Here is a 20,081-nt window from a genome sequence, read left to right on the forward strand (position 1 = left end):
CTCCATCGCATCCAGGATTCCCTGGGGAGAGGGTGTGCGAGCAATTTTTGCTCTGGATGAGGTGTTGAGGTATCTCCTCACCTGCAGGAGTGTGCCTGAACGGGGCCATGTGTGTGAACAGCGACATGTGCCTGGCTCCAGCTCTGGCCGTGCTGGAATCCCTCTGCCTGCAATCCAGTCCCTTCCCGTGGGTCCCCCACTGCCCCCAGCCCCATCCTGCAGCTCTGGGGTGCCTCACTCTGCCCTTTCTGTCCCTGCAGACTGCAGGTACACGTGTCACCAGGAGTGCCGCAGCCTCATCCAGCTGGATTGTCGCCGGCCGGGCCAGTGGCAGAGCCGCCTGTCCCCACAGAGCAACCGCCACACCCTGCAGCCAGGTACGCCGGGGAGGGGGCTCGGGGGGGCACAGCCCCGCGGTGACCGGCGGATTCGCCTCCAGAGCACGGATTTCCTGCTCCCAAAGGGTTTTCCAGCAGGGAGGGCTTGTCAGGGATCGGTCTGGAAGTGTCACTGAGGTGTCACCTGCAGGCCGTGAGCGCCATGCCCACTGCCTGGGTGGGATGGAGGTTGGGAATGTGGGCATCCCCCCTCCCTCCCTGGGAAGGGGTGTGTGGAGCTCTGGGGTGTTTGAAGCGCTGCTGTCACCTGGAGCAGAGCGGGGACATCAAGCCCCACGTGCCAGTGCCTGCGGAGGAGGATCAATATTGGCGTTAGCCTGTCCCAGCGTCGTGCACAGCGCCTGCAGTCAGCAGCACAGGTGCATTTCCTGCATCGTGCAGGGCGAGAGCGCCGACTTCTCCAGGAAATCTGGAGTTCTGGCTGACAGCCTTGTTTTGAGAGTTTCAGTGGTTCCAGGGGCATGGAGGCTCTTCAATCTGTGTTAGGGATGTAATCCCAGGGTTACTCCGGAAGGCTCAGCTTTGCCTTAATCCCCCCAGGGTCCTGCAGTGTCTGGGACTCCAGCGTGGGTGGGACAGGCTGCGGGGCCAGGGAGGCTCTCACTGTGCCAGATGAGATGGGAGATGCTTAATGCTGCCAGCTCAAGGCATTGCTGAGGGAGCTGCCTGGAGTGGGATTGGCGGGGATGGAGCCTTTCCAGGCTCTGTGTGCTTTTTTGAAATGTTTGGAACAGCTCCCCGGGGAAGTGGTGGAGTCACCATCACTCAAAGTGTTCAAAAAATGAGTGGATGCGACACTTCATGGTATGGCTTAGTGGGTGTGGTGGGATGCAGTCAAAGGTCTTTTCCAGCCTTGATGATTCTGTGATTCTGTGTTCTGACCCTCATTATAACCCCGTGTTTATGTCCCTCTTTGTGGAAGACCTGGAGATGGGAACAATTTGCACTTTTCCAGAGGCAAATGTGGGGTTTCAGTTGGGTGTGTGGGGGTTGGTTGTCATCCAGCCTTTGCTGTACAAGCTCTGGCCTTGCTGGGCAGCTGCTGCTGCTCTGAATGAAATGGTCAGGAGGGATCTGAAGTGGGATGGGGTTGATCGTTCTAAGCTACGCATTACAAAGGGGCTCAGAGCGGTTTCTCCACTCCAGGTGTTTGTGTAAGGGAGTGAACCTAAATTCGTGTGTGGTTACAACTCCTTTGAGTGTCACTGGGCTTCCCCCAGCAATGCTGGGCTCTTGGAAAAATGAGAAGGGCTCGCTTCATCTTCAGGGTGATCACCCCAGCCAGGGTTATTGATGGGCCTAATAACAAACAGGGACCCCGTGCTTCGTGGCCATCCATCACCCTGACACGGCCCTGGTGTCATCCTGGGGAGGGGGAGGCCCCTTGTGCCAAGGAAACAAAAGTGTCTCTCCAATTCCAGCAGCAGACAGAAACCCTCAAGCACATCCCAAAGCCCTGGCTGGGGATTGCACCTCAGAATCCTCAGCGCAGCAAAGCCCTGGCAGGGGTCCCGTGGCCTGTGCTGGGGATGTGGGGGCTGATTTGGGGGTTAATGAGGGTAAATCACTGCAGCAAAGCTCCATTATTCTTCATGGATAATCAGGGAAAAATCATTGCCAGGTTTGCTTGATCTGAGCACACAGCCACGTTCCTGGAGTGTTTCTGTTGGTCAGGCAGGTTTTGCTGCTGGAAAGGAGGAGAATGGAGGGAAAATAATGTCAGTATTCCAGTAGGAGGCTAGCAGGATGCCTGAATATGCTGGCAGGAGGGGAAGAGGCCTGAAAACACATGAAAAAATTAATAGCTGGCATAGATGGAAGTCATTAAATTGTATTATCAAAATAAAGCAAAGTGGAAGCACCACTGAAATACCTATTTGAATATCACCTATTTCAGTGCTGTTACCATGTAACAGCAGGCACTGATAATTTGGGCTTTGATCCGGGTAAGTATTTGGGAGTGTGTTACATTTGGGTCCCAGAGCAGACGTCCAGGGTGACATCCAGACTCTGCCGAAGCTGCCAAAAGCCTCCACTGCTCTCGGCAGCTCCAGGACTTGGGTCCCTGGATTTGGCAGGGCTGGCTGTGTGCTTCCCACCTGTGAGCTGCTGCAGGTCACCGGGGTCACTGGGGTTTTGGGGGGCTGATGTGCAGGTAACCATTAAGTGCAGCTGCTGCTGAACAGTGGGGTAAAAGTTATTGGGTTTATTTGTCTTTGTTGGTTTTTTTATGGAGCTGATGTGCCAAGCAGCTGGACTGCAAGGAATAAATGAGGGATTCTTGGAGAATTCCATGGGGCGTCCAGGGGTCGCACACTGGTTCCCCTTGTCTCTACTGCTCTCGGCAGCTCCAGGACTTGGGTCCCTGGATTTGGCAGGGCTGGCTGTGTGCTTCCCACCTGTGAGCTGCTGCAGGTCACCGGGGTCACTGGGGTTTTGGGGGGCTGATGTGCAGGTAACCATTAAGTGCAGCTGCTGCTGAACAGTGGGGTAAAAGTTATTGGGTTTATTTGTCTTTGTTGGTTTTTTTATGGAGCTGATGTGCCAAGCAGCTGGACTGCAAGGAATAAATGAGGGATTCTTGGAGAATTCCATGGGGCGTCCAGGGGTCGCACACTGGTTCCCCTGGGAAAAACTTGGGCTGAGGCTTCATAAAAGACCCCAGTGCTGATGCTCCCAACCCGCACTTTCTGCTGGTGTTGCACATGCTCAATTTAAGCCTCTTTCTCCTCTAAATTTATCGCTGTGGAGCCAAGGGGGCTGTGCTGCTGCAGGAACGCGCTGCTGCCATAAGAACGTGGCTTATTTATTCCCTCTGTAAATAAAGCCACTTGGATTCTTGCCTTCCTCTTTCTGAGATGCAGATGTTGCCAGTCTTCCCATCTACATCCCGGTTTGTATTCATGGGATGCTGCTGTGGTGGGCACGGAGCTCTCAAAGCCTCGTAGCAATACAGATGGGAGGGTTTGGAGCAGCATCTGCAACCTGTCAAGAGGGGAAGAGGTTTTAGTGCTGGATGGTGGCTTGTGGGAAGGTCTTGGAGCCCTGTGGGAGCAGCTGGAGGAGCAAGTTGAGATGGGATATTGGGAAGGAATTCCTCCCTCTGAGGGTGGGGAGGCCCTGGCACAGGGTGCCCAGAGCAGCTGTGGCTGCCCCTGGATCCCTGGCAGTGTCCAAGGCCAGGCTGGACAGGGCTTGGAGCAGCCTGGGATAGGGGAAGGTGTCCCTGCCTGTGGGATCCTGTGGGGATCAGAGCCCTGCCCCTGCCCAGCCCAGCCCCACAAATCCCGGTGATCTTCTCCAAGCAGGAGGGTCACAGCTGCTGTAAAAGCAGGGCCCAGGAACTGAGCAGCTTTTTCCTGGGCTGCCGCTGAAGCTGCCTCAATCTGGGTGCTGAAATTGCTCCTGCTGCTCTGACATCAGATGCAGGGCAGAGAGGCACCCACTTGTGGTGGCCAGGGGGTCCTGGCACCCCGAGGAGGGTCTGAGCTGTGTCCTCACCTGCCTCCCCCCTTCTTGATTCCCTCAGAAAGTGATGCCACAGCAGCTCCCGAGGATGCTCTAACAGGGACTGAACAGCCCCCAGCCCTCCGTGGCACCTCGTTTTGGGTCCCCAAGGTGGTGCCAGGGGTCCCCAGGGGCCAGAGCCAAACCCAGCACCTCGGCTGCGAGCTGGGTGAGAAATTTTGCAAGAGGAAGTGGCCGGGGCTGCGGGGCGAGGGCAGGAAGGGGAGGCGATGCTGCTGCGCCGGCACTCCCGGGAGCGGCGAGCGGAGCGGGAGCGAACTGGGACCTCTGCCCCTTCCATGCTGCCCCAGCGCCGCTGCGCAGGGAGGCGGGAGCAGGAGGCGAGGGAAGGGAAGGGTTACCCGGCACGGCTGCCTGTTAAGGAGGAATAGCTCGGCAGGATGAGCAGAAGGAGCTGCTGCAGATAAGCGGCGAGCCGGGGATGTGAGCGCGGGGCTCGCCGGAGCCGCAGCGGGGACCCCGATGGTCGCCGGCCCCCCGAGCCCCCCGGCTCGCCCGCAGCCCCTCGCCTCTGCCCGGCTCCCATGACCATCGGCAGCAGCATGAGCAGCGGCTACTGCAGCTTGGATGAAGACCTCGAGGATTGCTTTTTCACGGCCAAAACCTCGTTCTTCCGCAGCGCGCAGAGCAAGGCCCCCGCCAAGGTAACGCAACTCGCGCGCAGGGCTGGCGGATGCCGGGGCTCCCGCACGTTCGGCTGCGGGTGCTGCCAAAACTGAGCTTGTGCGGGAGCCAGGGCAAAGCTGCCGGCGGGGAGGGGGCTCTGCCCTCTCCTCTGCGGGGTCTGCACCGCTGCGGGTTTTCCTCAGCCCTTGCCACGCCGGGTTTCCCCGTTCCCCGGGGATTCACGCCGGAGAATCCGGCTCTCAGTGCGTTTTTTCAGCATGAGGTGAAATCCTTTAGCAGCCTTTAGCCAGCTGTCAGCCACGGGTCAGGCTCCCCGGCGGGGACCTGTGGTTTGGCCTTGCAGAATCTGCACCATGAGTGAAAATTGCACCTGTGGGGTGGATGGGAAAGTTCAGGGCAGACTTAATCTGTGAACTGATTAACGCGATGATGAACGTGGTCCTTTTTGGGGAGCCTGGGGCTGTGTGTGCCTGCCTTGGAGAAGGACGGAGGTTTGGCTGGGCAGTGTTTCACCCAGCATGAGATTTGTGTCTCAGCAACATTGCCAGGGCTGCTTCACATTTTTTAAATGTCTATTTAAAAAAAAAAATAAAATAAAATAAAAATCGCTCTCATGAACTTTGGAGCCTCAACCAGAGCTGAGCATAAAAGGAGAAGGCGCTGCTGCAGAAGTGGGAGTTTCACACGGGAACGAGAGCCCTGCAGCACCCAGAGATCAAACCTGGCCCGGGGAGCAGCTTTTTCACTGAAAATCCTCCCATAAACCACCAGCACCAACGTGCTCCTGCTCAGCCTCTGCTGTGTTTGCACCTGAGGCTGCAGAGCCGCAATCCTCAGCAGGTGCTTTGGGGTTCAGCTCCCTGCAGCAGGTCCAAGGGCTCCCCTTGGCTAAGGGGGGGCTGTTTTGGAGAGAGAGCTTCAGTCAGCTGGGAATTTTACTGAATTTCTCTGAAGAAAATGTTTAAGATGGGATCTTCCCCGCTAGCCAGCAGCTCCCTCTCGTTATGATTAACCGACACGTACTGCTGGTTTTTAAATGTCATTTGATGATTCATTTGTGTAGGAAATGGAGGAGATTAGGGTGCTGGTGCAGCCAGAGCTGCTCTGTTTGAGCCAGGGCACTGCAGATCCTCGGGGACCTCTGGAAATCAGCCTGGTGCTGTCGCTGTTTGGGATTTCTCCCTCACAGGGGGGTCAGGAGCTGCCGCAGCCCCTTTTTCCCCAGCTCCTCACCTGGACGTGACCGGCGTGGGCGGCAGAGCTCAGGCTGCCAGAGAAGATGGAGCCTTTCAGGGGGTTGGTGGTGTGGGGAGGAAATGGTTCCTGTGCATGAAAAACACCCCCCCCTCGCTAAACTGAACCCAACTGGTGTTGTGTAATGGGTCTGTGTGTGGAGGTGGATTCTCACAGAGAAACCATGCTCAGGCCTTGGTGGAAGAAGGTTTTTGGGGGGTTCATGGCTTGTTTGGGGTTGGTGGTGGTGGTGCAGGTCCTGCAGGAGCAAAGGCAGGAAGGAAGAGGAGGTGATGGGCACTGAGGAGGTGGTGGACATCTCCCTTGGGTTTTGATCCACTCCCTGTCCTCTCTTTTTACCTTGGCACCTTATTGAAGTGGTAATTATTCAACTGGAACATTTCCATCCCTGCAAGGGCTGTGTGTGACAACAACTCTGTTTTTCACCACCTGCTCCTAGCCATGGGCAGAGAACATCAGCTCAGACCCCCGAGTGAGCTGACCTGGTGGATGTGTTTGGGAACGGTGAGGGTTGTCCATCCTGGGATGCCCAGGAGTGATTCCTGAGCCCAGGACAGTGGGCAGGGCCTGCTCTGGGCAGGAGGAAGCTCAGTACGGATAACTTAGGGATGCATGTGCTGAAAGACACAGGAAACATCTCTGTGGAGGAAGTTGTGTTGTGGGTGGGTGGGAGGGGACACACAGGCCACTGCACAGCACTTAACAGAGTGGGATTTGATCTGTAGGATTACAGGAACAATTTTTCTGATTGAAACAACTGTATTAGTCTGAAGAGCCTCTTTCTAGGAATGCTGTAATTCCTTTTTATTCTCAGAACCATCAGCAAAATCACTCCTCATTAGCAAAGAGCTGGTTGAGATCTCAGATGTGACCTCGTCCCTGGAGATCCATTTCTTTGCATTTTCGGGCCTCTCCAGCTGAATGGCTTCAGTGGCTTCTGCCTGAAGCCTGATTGCTCAAAACTCTGCAAAATTGCTCTTGGGGTCCTGCATCAGGGCTGATGGGAGAGCTGGCTCAGAGAGGGAAGGGGGAAAGGGAATGTCCAGGGATGGGAAGCACAGGAGGGGCAGAACCCAAACAGGGGCTGGATGAGGGGATCTCCAAGATCCTGTCTGGCCTTGCCCCATAATCCCAGGGCTGGCCAGTGCTCAGGGCAGGTTTGTGGGGTGCAGGGAAGCAGCTGGGCCTGGGGGGGCAATGTGGGCATGGCCAGACTGGTGCAATGCAGAGGAGCTCCAGCCTGGACACCCCTGAGATGCAGCTCCCTGTGAGGACCTTGTCAGCTCTCACTGCTGAGCTGAGCTGTGGCAGGAAAATCGGTTTCTAAGTGAAATCTCCATGGCAATCAAAACACTGAGCCCGTCTTCACTTGCTCTAACCTCTCTGAGATGCAGCAGCCATCCCTCTCCCCTGCTCTGGAGAGGCACAGCTCTCCTGTCTTCTGCCTTTTCCTCTGAGCCCCAAAGGAAACCACAGCATCTCATCTGAATTTCTCAAAGGGAGGGAACTGTTGGGGGTATTTAAGGTTTTTTTGGGATTTTTTTGGTCCAGATCTCTTGTGTGATTCTCGCCTTGCCTGTCTGTGCTGGAGCAGTGGATCCTTTCCCAATATAGTGCTGTGAACCCTGGCAGTGGGTGTTGAAGGGGAAGTGTTGGGGAAGTGCAGGGATGGAGAGCTCTGTGAGAGCAGAGATGTCCCAGCTCTGGTGACAGCCCTGTCCCCAATGTCCCTGAGCTGCCACCACTCCCTGCTGCAGCAGGATTTACAGATCTGAGCTGTTGGTTCTCGTGTTCCTGAATCCAATTTGAAGCACTCACATTTCCTCCCAGTCCTTTGTGCCGGACTGTGTTTGTGGTCCCAGGCGATGCCGCTCTGAACTGCGGCTCCACAGCCAGGGACACTCGGATGTGCTTCTCCAGGCTTTGTTTTCTGGTGCTTTAAGACAAATCTTTCCTTAATAAGCGGGAAAAATGAGGATTGATGCCCCAGGCCATAAAATCCCTTCAGAGGAGATCTCTGAAGTGCTCCTGCAGTCTGAACAAGGAGCCAAAGGGAGAGCTTGGGCCGCGGGTTTGGGAATGCGAGTTGTCACAGCCTGGCTGATGGAAATGGTGATGGAGCTGTGCCCGAGCACACCAGGGAGGACTTGGCCGCTCCTGCCTCGAGATAAGACTGCCAAGAATGTGGTGATGCTGGGCCAGATCCGTCCCCACTGCTCTGCTCTTCAGATTCATTAAGGAAATAGCTGGTGAGGAAAGCTGGCTGGGAGCGAGGGGCAGGGACGTGTCCCTGTGGGGGCAGGGATGGTGTCCCTGGGGCTGCAGGGAGGTGGCCCTGGCTCCAAGGAGTGGCCACACTCAGACCTTCTGCCTCTGCTGCTTTTCCGTGTCTGCTTTGAACCACAGTTCCTGAGCTGCTGCTCTTCCAGCTTGTGGGCTGAGCATCCAGGCTGTGACCACACACCAGCTCCTGTGGTGGGACAGCTCCTGGGTCCCACCTGGAGCTGTTATTCCCCAAACAGGGGCCCAGCGTGGTGCAGAGCTGCTGCCTTGGGTGCTTCTAAAAGGTTTTTAAGTTGGGGCTTGACTTGAGAAGGTGAGAGGCTGTAGGGACGGTGCTCTTTGAATGTGGGGTGTGTTTCTCCTGGCATCCTTGCAAACTGATAAATGGAAATATCTGTCACTTAGAACTCTTTTGAGAGCTGTCACCACCATCTCGATGGCCCCTGGGTTGTCCATAAAAGCCTGGCAGGAGTTTACAGCTCATTAGCTGAGTGCTGGCTTGCACAGAGGGGGCCGGGGATGGGGAACTCTGCCCAGCCCCGGGCCATGGGCTTTGTGTGCCACGGTCCTGCCCCTTCCCAGAGCTCATCCCGGGCAGCCTTTGTCCCGTGGAGCATTAGCCCAAGTGCCAGCTGAGGCTCCAGCCACTCCTTACAATCGGTATTTCTTACAGCTGAGCAATAATGTGGGTTGTGGAGGCAGGGGCAGGGCACGGGCGGGTCCTGCGCTGCTCTGGATGTCCCAAATCACCGTGTCCAGACTCTGTCCTGGCAGCCCGTGGGTCCCTGCGCCACTGCGGCCACCACTGCCCGCGAGCTGTTTTATGGCAGTGCCACAGGGCTGGCAAAGCCCTCAGCTGCCCAGTCTGAGCGATTCCAGCGCGCTGCCAGCATGTTTAACCACGGCCATGCGATGCTGTGCAGCAGGTTTTCCATGGAGCAGGCGTGGAGCCCTCCTGGCAGCTCCAGGCTTCCTGTGGTTTTCCTGCCGGTGGCCCAGGAGGGTGGTACGGGGCAATGTGCCGGTTCCTCTGCTGCCACACTGATGTCGTGTTCCGGGGCCACGAGGCCAGGTGATGGCCAAGGATGGCTGAGCTGGCTCTTCCCTGTTTTCCATGTGGGAAAGCTGCAGGCCCAGCAGTGCCCGCGAGGGTGTAGGTGCAGATCAGAGATGTGGTTTTGTTCACAGCTCGTCTCATCCTGTCCCGGTACAACAGGAAATGTGGCAACGGTTTATGGTTAAAGCTTCTGTTTTTCTCCCTTTAGCCAGAATTGCAGATTCTGCACCAGAAACTTTGCACAACTGGAGGTTGGGGTTGATTTGTGAGGAGCAAGAAGTGGCTGATCTGATCAGGCACTGGGGGGGAGCAGCACTTCTCTTCCCAGGCTGTGGCTGCTCCTCCAGGGGCTCCTGCACCACGGGGCTGGTGCTGCTGGGCTGGTTTGGGTCTGGAAGACAGAAAAGCAGAATATTTAGGTGTGCAGGCTTGGGATGGGTGGGTGGTCCTTGCTTGGGGGGCTTGTGGTGCAGCCAGGCCTGAGCATCACTTGAATGGCGAGAAGAGCTGAAGGGCTGAGCCCTTGGATCCCCAGTGCCCTTATGGGCTCCCCCAGCTCTAAATAGCTCATGCAGCTGGGGTGGCCCCACTCTGGATCCTCTGGCACAGCTGGCTGGAGTTTGCCTTAATTTTTCTGCCGTGACCTTATTGTGTGTCCCCAGGTTTCATCCAGACACTGTCCTGTCACCGAGCCCGTGGTGGGATGGACGCAGGCAAAGAGATTATGAAAACTTTCTTTCCCTGCAGCGGGAGGGTGTGGGAGGAAGGCTGGCAGGGGGCTGAGCAGGCTGCAGGTACCCCTGCCCTGCCTGCTGAGGGGAAGGGAGGATGCCGCAGCCGGGCAGCGCTGCGGTGACATCGTGCGACAGCGGTGACATCGTGCGACAGCGGTGACGTGCTCCTGAGCCAGGCCCCTCCTGCTGCGAGTGGTTTGGGTTTCTTGGAACCCGAAGCCATCCTCGTCTGCCGTGTGCCTGCTGCGAGGCACTGGGGCACCGCTCCAGGCTCCTGCGGCCCTGCTGCGCCGTGTTCCTCCATGGAAACCGAGCCGCTCCACGGCTCTTAATTGCTGGCACGAGCTGTGGCCCTGGGCTGGGAACATCGCAGGAGGGAGGGACCTGCCCTGCTGGGGACAAGCAAACTGCAGGGACAGGGACAGGGACAGGGGCAGGCAGAGCTGCCGTGTTTGCTTTTGCCATGCGTATCTGGGTGGCTGGGTGGATGGATGTGTGGATGCTGTCTCTGCTGGGCTGTGTTTGTGCCATGGGTGATGTGTGGTGCCCTCAGCTCTGCAGCTCCAACTCTCTGCTTGCAGGAGGGGACGGTCCTGGGGGTCCCCTGCCCTCCCTCACTTGTGGTTGGTGAGGGGCAGCCCAGCTGTGGCTGTGTCAGTGCAGTGACATGGGTGATGTGAGGAAGTGCAGGGTTTCTGAGAGTTCATCTTCTGTTAACTTATAGGGAAGGGTTTTTTTGTTTGTTTTTCCTTTTTTTTTTTTTCCTTCGTGCTACTTTCAAAATCTCAGCCCTCGGCATGATTTCTAAAGATGATTTTTAAAGACTCCCCTGCCACGCACGGCCTTGGCCTGTGTGTGGCCAAGGCTTGGTGCAGTGGATAGATTGAGGTGCAGCGTGAGCCAAAGGGCTCTGACAGATTGGGGAGTTCTGATAAATGGATATTTATGTGCAATTCTCAAATAACCCAGGAAAGCTTTGCTTTTATTGTCATACAATGCTTTGGGTTGGAAGGGACCTTGAAGATCATCCAGTGCCACCCCTGCCATGGGCAGGGACACCTTCCACTGTCCCAGGGTGCTCCAACCTGGCCTTGAACATTTCCATGGATCCGGGGCCAGCCACAGCTTCTCTGGGCACCCTGTGCCAGGGCCTCCCCACCCTCACAGGGAAGGATTTCTGACCAGTATTCCATCTAAATCTCCTCTCTTTTTGTTTAAGCCATCATCCCCTTCCTGTCACTCCAGGCCCTGGTCTAAAGCCCCTCTCCCTCTCTTGGAGCCCCAAGGAAGGCAGTGACCAAGGAGGCTGAAGCTGTCCCCTGGGTGCCTGCTCCACGTGGGTGTCTCGAGCTGTCTGCTGCTCTGGGGCAGAAATTGTGAAATCGTGAGCTGTCACTGGGGAATCACTGCCGTGAGTCCCAGCACTGCAGCTGCCTTGCCAGATTGCAGCCAGGGTTTCAGTTTGTCCTCTGCTTGATTCTCCTCTTGAAAGAAATACCATGGGTAGCCTTGGGCAGTATGGGCTTATTTACAGCTTGCTGCGTCCTTGTTGTGTGTGCTCTGGGGCTGTCTGGGAATGGACAAGCTTTGCTCCCCAAGCTGCCTTTTTTCCCTTTTTTTCCCTTCTCAGAGGTTACAGTTTTCATTCTGAGCCTTCCCAGCCTTGATGGCACATCCCTTCACGCTTTCTGCTCCCTGCTAATGCCAACTTCTGAGCAAGCCCACATAAAATCTGAGAGCGCTGCGCACAGTTCCAGGCAGAGCTGGCAAAATGCGTTCCCAGGCTGTCTCCAGGGAATGTGGTGAGTTATGGGAAGGCAGCAGAGCTCTGAGCTGGGGGATCCAGCCCGCTGAGCATTGCCCAGACACACAGAGGCTTGTTTGCTGCAGATCCAGCAGATAGAGCAGGCAGTGCTGTGGAGACCTGCCCTCCTGGCTGGAGGGGAGCCAGGGGAGGTTTAGATTGGATCATAGGGAAAAATTCTTCGTGAAAGAGTGGTCAAGCATTGGAACAGGCTGCCCAGGGAAACAGTGGAATCACCATCCCTGGAATTGCTCAAAAGGCCCGTGGATGTGACCCTTGGGGACGTGGTTTAGTGGTGCTGTGTTGACAGCTGGACTCAAGCTCAGAGATCTTTTCCGACCTTCATGATTCTGTGGTTATTCATTAGTGACATTTCCATGGGTGGCCTTCAGGTAAAGCCCACCTACAGGTCAAATCTGCTGGTTTTGGAGGAAATTCCCCCAAAGCTGGGCGAGCAGCAGCCTCTGTCCCTCTGTGGGTGAGCCCACGCAGGCACTGAGCAGTTTTTGACACAGGCTGGGATGCCTGGACTGGCCCTGCAGTGCCTGATTTATTATTAGTCACACAGCCAGCCTGCTGCTCGTGTGCTTTTATTGCTCTGAGCTATAATTTCCCAAGCTTTGGACAAGAGCAGCGAGAGATTTAACTCCAGGTTCTGCCTGGGTGAACCCACTGGAAGCTGCTCGAGTTTTGGGGAGTCAGAGCTGTGAATACTGGAAATAGGATGGGGGTTTTTTTCTTGCATTGCCAGAAGTAAATAAATGCTCACAGGTGCAGGTGGCTTTGCTTTCAAAGTGGGTTTTAAGGGCTGGATATGTTGTCCTGGTTTGCACTGGGATGTTTAACTGCTCCGTGCCACCAACTGGTGCATTTTGTGTTGCCCTGCACTGCCTGTCACTGGTGTCAGAGGTGGTTTGGGGTTGGGATGTGGCATCCTGCACATTCAGCCTCCTGGCTGCAGGGACCATCCCCGCCTGCGTCATCACTGCTCGGGATCTGCGCAGGATCCGTTCCTGCCTTCCCAAGAAAACGTGGAGCTGAACAGATGGAGCGTTACCCAACACACAAAGCAGCTAAAGCCCGGCTCTTCTGATTCCAGAATGTAACACACACGGTAGAAGAGGAAAAACCCGAGCCTCCGACCGTCCAGGAGATCAAACAGAAGATTGAGAAGTACAATGCAAAGGTGACCAACTGCCTGTTGATGAAACTGGTACGTACTGGGCTGGTTTTCCCTCACACACAGACACTGCTGCTGGTTTCTGTGGGCTCTGAACGGGGCCAGCCTGTGGGGAAGGTGAGAGGGCTGGTGGCTGTCACGCTGCTTCTCCTCCTGCTTGGCTTTCCAGTGTCACTGACACTCCAGGTAACCCTTCCCTGCCTCCATCCCTCCCTCCTGGCACTGATCTCTGGCAACGAGTTGCCACAAAGACTTGCCCCAAATGGATGAGCCCCCGTTGTTGCAGTGGGGATGAGTCACGGTGGAACTGGGGCAGTTCAGCAGCTGTTGGAAGTGGATTTAGAAACCCAAAACCTTTCCAGAGAGAGATGCTCTGCCCTCACCACTGCCAGGCTTCCTGGGTGGGCTGTGCAGAACCAGGCTTTTCTCCTGATTCCTGTGTTTTTGCAGAGCTCAGGGTGGGGTAAGAGACCTGTGGTGGGATCAGCTGATCTCCAGTGATGATTTGTTACATGGAGATGTGAGAATCCCTTAAATGGGGAGTAAAACTTAAGGAATAAGGTTGGGAGGTCCTGCTAAAAAATCAAATCCAAATTAAGTGCAACTACAAATTCCATATAATGGAATTTCCATAACTGCCTTTGTAGCAGGGCTGGCTTGAAATAAAACAAGATCCCACAGATGAGAGGAAGGGATGAGTCACTGCCAAGAGAAAACCAGTAGTGACTGTCCCGGAATTATGGGGTATTTTTGACATGATTAATAAGAAACCCTGGAACTCCCGGAGCGGGGGCAGGTCCTGCTGTCACCCCACGCTGCAGACCAGCCTCTTGTGGTGGAAAAGGGACTGGAAAAGCTCCCTGGAGCCTGATCCCTGTGTGCTTTGCTGCAGAACGACGATGGGACGTACACAGGGTTCATCAAGGTGCACCTGAAGCTGCGCCGCCCCGTGACGGTGCCGGCCGGCATCCGGCCCCAGTCCATCTACGATGCCCTCAAGGAGGTGAACCTGGCTGAGATGACGGACAAGAGGACCTCCTTCTACCTGCCCCTGGATGCCATCAAGCAGCTCCACATCAGCAGCACGACCACGGTGAGCGAGGTGATCCAGGGGCTCCTGAAGAAGTTCATGGTGGTGGATAACCCCCAGAAGTTTGCACTTTTCAAGGAGATGCGGAAAGATGGGCAAGGTGAGTTAGTTCAGGGCCTGGCACCTGGCATTCCAGCTCTCCCTGGAGTGGTGAATTTGGCTTCTGTTCGGTGTGCTGTGGGACTCATTGGGGTGTCAGGTGGGCAAAGTCTAAATCCAGGTGATTTAGACCTCCACAGGAGGTGATGCTGCTTAAGTTAGTGGGGAATTATGGTTTCAGAAGGGGCTGAAACCCCCTGAGAGCTTAAAGAGATTGTTATGAATCTGTGCTAGAGACTCAGCCCCCTCCCCTGTGATCCTGAGCATCCTTTCGCATGCTGCAGCTGACCTCCTGAGCTTCCCTCTGCCCCGGCAGCCCCGATCTCACTGTGGCTGTTTGCTGTCCCTTGCAGTGCTCTTCCAGAAGCTCCCTCTCACCGAGTACCCCCTGTACCTGCGGCTGCTGGGGGGCCCTGACACAGATGTGCTGAGCTTTGTGCTGAAGGAGAACGAAACTGGGGAAGTTGAGGTACCTTGGTGACTCTTTTCCTCGTTTTTCACATGAATGTGGAGCACGTGGCAGGGCTGGGAGATGTGTGGCAGAGGCGGCACAAAAAGGGCTGTTTCCCTCTGATGGGGCTGGGTTGGTCTTTTATTGCTCCTGAATGCTCTGGGTTTTTAAAACAATTCAAACTTGAGCTGTGAAAATGCTGAGGCCAGTTTTGATGGCCACTCTGTAATCTGTTTATGGAACCCAGCAGTGCCACCCCAGGGTTAATCGTCGCTAATTAGATTAGCTGAACACTGTTAGAAGTAATCCACTAATTGAAGTAAAAGCCAGGGACACTCAGGTAATAAATTCACAGCCAGATTTTGGTTGAAATCGTGCTCCCCACCACAGTGAAGCAAATGCTGGGAGCTGCTGCATCCTGCAGGATTCTGCTTCCTGTGCTGTGCGGGGGGAGGATTGGGATGGTCCTTCACGCTGTAGCCCCTTACCCCTTCTCCCTCACAACATGAGATTAAAATCCCTGGAGATCAGATACGTTTAGATGTATTTTATTGCTCCTTCTCACAGATTCAGAGGTAAGAACCCACAAACCCCGTCAGGTGTGTGCTCACTTCCCCTGTGTTTCTGCTGGTGTTGCAGTGGGACGCGTTCTCCATCCCAGAGCTGCAGAACTTCCTGATGATCCTGGACAAAGAAGAGAAGGACAAAATCCAGCAAGTGCACAGGAAGTATGAGAGGTTCAAACAGAGACTGCAACAGACCTTGAAAGAAGCCAGAGGCAAACCTGGATAACCTTCAGGAGGCCCTGGGCATCAGACTAAGCTAGAGACTGTTTTTAAATGAAAAGACTTCTCAGGACACCTTAGTCGTCATTCTCCCTCTTCGACCTTCCATGAGGACTGGCTCCCAGCACCCCTAAAATGATCCTACTGCATTTTCTTCTTCTGAAACCTCTTCTCCCAGGACCAGAGCCAGTCCAAGAACGGGAAGCCTGTTTCTGAAACAGCTTCAACAAAGCAAACACAGCTGCTGGTTGGCTTTCCAGCCGTGCCATCTGCTGGAGAGGCTCCGTGGAAGATTCTCGGTGTGACACCCAACAGGACCCATCTGCTGGCTGAAGTTTCAAGCAGGGCAACTCTTGCTGCTCCTGCTCCTCCCAGCGAGTTGCTTGTTCCTGTTTGGAGGTGCTGTGGCCCACAGTGCCCTCGTGGCCCAGTTCTGGTTTCGTAAGGAGAGCACAGGAAGCAGCAGCAGAAGGGGAGGAGGTTGTTGCACCGAACCACGTGGGTGTTGCAGCTGTAACTAGCGCTGGATGGACTTGTTCGGGGCTAAGGCAGCCAGGGAAATGTCAGGTTATGACACCAAGGCAGCTGCAACACCCCAACAGTCTCTTAGTAAATATTATTGCAACTTGGTAATAGTAACTCCCAGGAAAATCATTCATTTTGATTCTATTTGACTTCTAATTTTGAAAAGAGCTGAATTACAGTAAATACCCCTGATGCTAAGTTAGCCAGTGTTTCACCAGTTCTCTACTCTGTAGGAACTGGGACCTAGTTTCCAGAAATTCTGTTTGAAAAGTGTGAAGGTGATGGTTGGGGCATGGGCTGAGGGCTCAGTGTTGAAGATTTAGCAATACGTGTCTGTCAAAGGAACCCAGGAAAGCTCAAAGCCCCTTCACAAATCAGATTTTCAGCTGTGAATGTGTCTGGCCCTAAGGGAGAGAAGCCCCAACCAGGGTTGGGGTGTGGAGGTGGCACCAGGTAAGGGAATTATTGTCCTTGGATGCTTTCTGCTCACCCCACCCGTGCTTCCTCCTGCTCCCCCTCCTCGCAGTGCTGTCCCAGCCCTGCTGTCCCTGTCACACCCTCCCTGTGCCCTGTTCTCCTTCCCCACTCTCAACTGGTGCTCTCCTGCACGTCCAGGAAGCTTCCCAGGATTTGTTCTCTCCATGGAGTTAGGAGAGGACAGCAAGTCCCTCTCTGCCTGTCTCAGGGCTCCCACCACGCCGAGCATCCCTCAGGAAAGTGCTCGAGCTGCAGGCTCGGTCCCTGCCTTCGCTCCATGGTGCTGATGCCATGCAGGGATCACTGCCGGGCTGGGAATGCTCCAGGGATCCCGGTGGGGGAGGATGGGCCCCGTGTTTACCCTCAGTGCTTCGTCCCGAGCACGCTGCACACAGCCAGGGCCAGCCCTCCCTCTGTTTACACCACAGCAGAGAACAGGGAACGTCAATGCTGGGTTGGGGTGGGGCAGGGAAAGGGGTTTGTGTGGGCTTGATGAGCCCCTTTGAGCTCACTGTGGCTGCTGGGATCCCACCTGCACCCAGTGCGAGGGGAGGCGACAGGGTTTTGGGGAACGTGGAGGAGTCTAAAATTTACCTCAGTGCCTTTTTCTTCCCTTAAGTGTGAAAACTTTGCATTTGGACTAAGGAGGAAGCTGTGCAGAGGCCTCGTCCCTCCTGTCCCCCCGTGTCCCCTGCACCGTTGTGGGATGAGGAGGGATGAGGAACTGGTTTGCTTCTTTCTGCAAGGTGACTGCTTGGGATTTTTTTTTCCACATTTTGAGTATGTTTGTTTCTAAACCACATGAGAGTAACTGCATCACTCCGAGCCCTCGGTTTGTGTGAAAGCCACTTTCTGCCAAGCTCAGTTGCAGCTCCTGTTCTGGTCAGCAGTGAGGGTTTGCTCACAGGGCTCTGGTGCAGAAGAGCCTCCAGCTGTACTGTACTCTACACCCAATGACCTTTAACAACTGCTGGCAGCCACAGAGCAGCACTTTCCATGCTCTGGGGCTGTTTGTCCAGCTACAAGCAGACTTAGTACTTCACTAGTCACTTGTGAAGTCATTTAAATACCATTTATCTGGTGCTTTGAGCCTTGACAGCACCGTATAAATACTTCAGTTCCACCGGGGAAGAACGCTGTAAAAACTGCCAGTGGTTCTGAGAGGGAAGAGCCACACGCTTGGTTTGAAATCCTTTTTCTTTCTGGCTAAAAGTTGTGCAGGTTTCCTTTTTTTTCTCTTTTGGTGAGTTTTGGTGAGTGTCCCCTCTCCCCTCCTGGCCCCAGCATGTCTTTGACAGTTTGTAGAAGGCATGGCTTCGTATGCAATCACTGTGGATGCTGCTGAAAACCTCGTGCCCCCAGAGGGCTCTTTCTTTTGGTTGTTTTCAAGATGAGGGGCATCTGAAGAGCTGGTGGGTGTTGAAACTCAAATTCTCATGGGTCAGTTGAGCTGTTTTTAGAAGTATTTGCCCCTTCTTTAAGCGCAAAATCCTGTTGGCAGTGCCTTTGGTTAGCAATTGTCTTGCCTAGGTCGTGTGAGTTTATTTTCCATGGCTACTGTAAAACCTGTAAAATAATGTGTATAGGATGGAATAGTAGAGCTTCTATGGCAAAGTGAAATGCATTTTTGCAATGCTGTAATTTATTTTTACTACTCCCTAGCAATTCTATGGCATTTTTACAAAATGTCTCACTCTCAGCTTTTTCTGAAGGTTCTGGAACTTTGTTCATATGCAGACAGTGTAAGAGACAATGATAATAAAATTGTCAGTAATTAAAGAAATCTCTTAGCCTTCTTTTTCTGGTGCCCTGCTATGGAACTTCCATGGATTAAGTCTAAAGGGAAATACAGGAATCCTGCCTAGAGGTGAATTTAAATTTCCTAACCTACTGTTAAAGAGCTAAAGAACATCCACCCCTGTAAGACCAAAGTGTTCCATTAATCTTCTAGCTGGGGCTGACAGAGCTGTTACCTGTAATAAATTACAGCTCATGACACACATATAAAAATATGTTTTAATGTAAAATTAACATAAACTACAAAAGCCCAGCTACCAGTTAATTCTCAGTGCTGAAGTGTCTGATTTCAATACCTGGAAATGTTTAAAAGGATAAAATCTAAACCCAAGTGGGTTTTACTTCTGACAATCTGTGGCACAACACACTGGACTGTCCCAGGATTGTGCTGGAATGTATTTTTCTCGTATTTCAGTGGAGGTTTATTCCACACCCTTGATCAAAGATGCAAAGCAAGAATGTTAAAGTACCCAAAAGCCACTGTAGCATCCAGTGCTTCAATACCAACTTCCAGAAACCACCACAACAGGATAATGCCAGGGGGTTTATTCAGCTTTTTATTTTTATGAAAAATGAACACCTGGAGCAATATTATTATTTGGGTGAATTCCAGACCTTGTAAACATCCAGGACTCATTTTGGAATGAGCAGGGCCTGTACATGATCCTTGATGTGCTGGCAGAGAACACTTCTATAAATAATGACGTCTGAGCAATCCTCAGAGTAGATTTTTCTCCTACTTCTTCCGGCCAAGCTTTGGAGCCTTCTCCAGGCCTTGGATGTATTTCCGAGGTAGCTGGTATTCTTCTGCAACACAACCAAGAGCTCACTTCAGGAAAGGAAGTAAAGAAGAATTAAAATCTCAGTTTTGCTGTAAATAGCTCCAGAATCTTCTTACCGAGCAGCATCTTGGCCAGATGATGGATTTGGTTCCCTTGGATCTGGACCTGGACTCTGTCCTTTGCTCCTGGTGCTGGGGTGATGGTGGCACTGGCTTGGACCTTCTGTTGGAGAGTGTTGGCCACACACTGGGGGTCCAGACCATACAGCTCAAGGTTCTTGATAATTGTCACCTGTGGGGTTAAACAGAGATTGGGAACATCACTGCTGAGGGTTTAACAGTGACTGCCAAAGCTGCCCTCAGGATCTGGGCATCTCATCTGCTCACCCCCCCTCATTGTAGCTGTCGTGTTTTACCTTCTTGTTTGATGATCTCTGTGCTATGCTGATGTCGATGGGCTCAATGTTTCCTTTCCTCACCACGGGTTCTTGTCCAAAAAATGTCACCTGGTGTAAGGGCTGCAGTCGTTCAAGGCACCTGAACAGTGCAATAAATCTGTGTCATTCTGGGAGGGGACACTGAGAGAACAAGCACCTGCTCAGCCCGTTTATGGTGTGAGATCTCATCTTGTTCCCATTTATCTCCAGGAAATTACAGATCAGGCAGCTCCCACCACGGGGCTTTGAGTTGCAGGCAAGAAATCGGTGCAGTTCTGGGAAGGGATATTGAGAGAACAATCACCTGCTCAAGAGTTCATCCCATTTAAGGTGTGAGATCTCATCCTGCTCTGACTTATCCAACAGGCAGTCACACAGAATGGCATTCACCTTTACAAAGCTACAAAACAAAGGCACACACAAGGAGCAAACCAGGTCACTCTTTTTTCTCTAATTTCAGCCTCTCCTGTGGAAGCAGGGCAGGAAAACTCCCACCTGAACCTACTTTTTGTTTGTTTCATCAACCAACTCGTTACTCTTCACGTAGTTAATGATGATGTTTCTCACCTCACTGCTTGAGAGGATGCTGCCTTTTCTGAAGAGAAAGAGAATTTTTAACTCAAGTATTTGGGTGTTGGGTTCTGGCACTAAGAGGGAAACAGCATCTGCAGTTTTGTTGGTCTCTCTCTTCCTTTTTTTTTTTTTTTTTTTTTTTACCTGTTTCCAGATTCCTGAAAAAGCGGGATCATTTTTGTGGACACCCCATACAGAGGA

General features: G+C 53.5%; 2 protein-coding genes across 6 annotated transcripts in view; one reads left to right on the top strand and one right to left on the bottom strand.

Moving 5' to 3' along the window:
* Positions 1-18,075, top strand: part of RASSF5 (Ras association domain family member 5) — a 25,994-nt gene extending 7,919 nt beyond the window's left edge. For 3 of the 5 annotated variants that reach the window (XM_017741129.1, XM_017741131.1, XM_017741128.1), the window contains 5 exons: positions 261-377; positions 12,785-12,898; positions 13,758-14,055; positions 14,408-14,523; positions 15,145-18,075. In XM_017741129.1, the coding sequence (XP_017596618.1) occupies positions 261-377; positions 12,785-12,898; positions 13,758-14,055; positions 14,408-14,523; positions 15,145-15,297 (798 nt within the window). In that variant the 3' untranslated portion in view covers positions 15,298-18,075. Of the gene's footprint in view, positions 1-260; positions 378-4,141; positions 4,571-12,784; positions 12,899-13,757; positions 14,056-14,407; positions 14,524-15,144 lie in introns of those variants that run through there. The other 2 variants (XM_008638943.2, XM_017741132.1) reach the window with 2 other exon arrangements.
* Positions 18,076-18,655: 580 nt separating this feature from the next.
* EIF2D (eukaryotic translation initiation factor 2D) overlaps positions 18,656-20,081 on the bottom strand; it is a 7,347-nt gene continuing 5,921 nt past the window's right edge. Inside the window, exons 11-15 of the mRNA XM_008638945.2 lie at positions 19,813-19,902; positions 19,612-19,707; positions 19,287-19,407; positions 18,988-19,162; positions 18,656-18,896 (exon numbers count right to left, since the gene is read on the bottom strand). Of these exons, the coding sequence (XP_008637167.1) occupies positions 18,826-18,896; positions 18,988-19,162; positions 19,287-19,407; positions 19,612-19,707; positions 19,813-19,902 (553 nt within the window). The 3' untranslated portion in view covers positions 18,656-18,825. The remainder of the gene's footprint in view (positions 18,897-18,987; positions 19,163-19,286; positions 19,408-19,611; positions 19,708-19,812; positions 19,903-20,081) is intronic.

This window comes from Corvus brachyrhynchos, unplaced genomic scaffold, assembly GCF_000691975.1.
Source record: "Corvus brachyrhynchos isolate BGI_N302 unplaced genomic scaffold, ASM69197v1 scaffold338, whole genome shotgun sequence".
NCBI lineage: Eukaryota > Metazoa > Chordata > Aves > Passeriformes > Corvidae > Corvus > Corvus brachyrhynchos.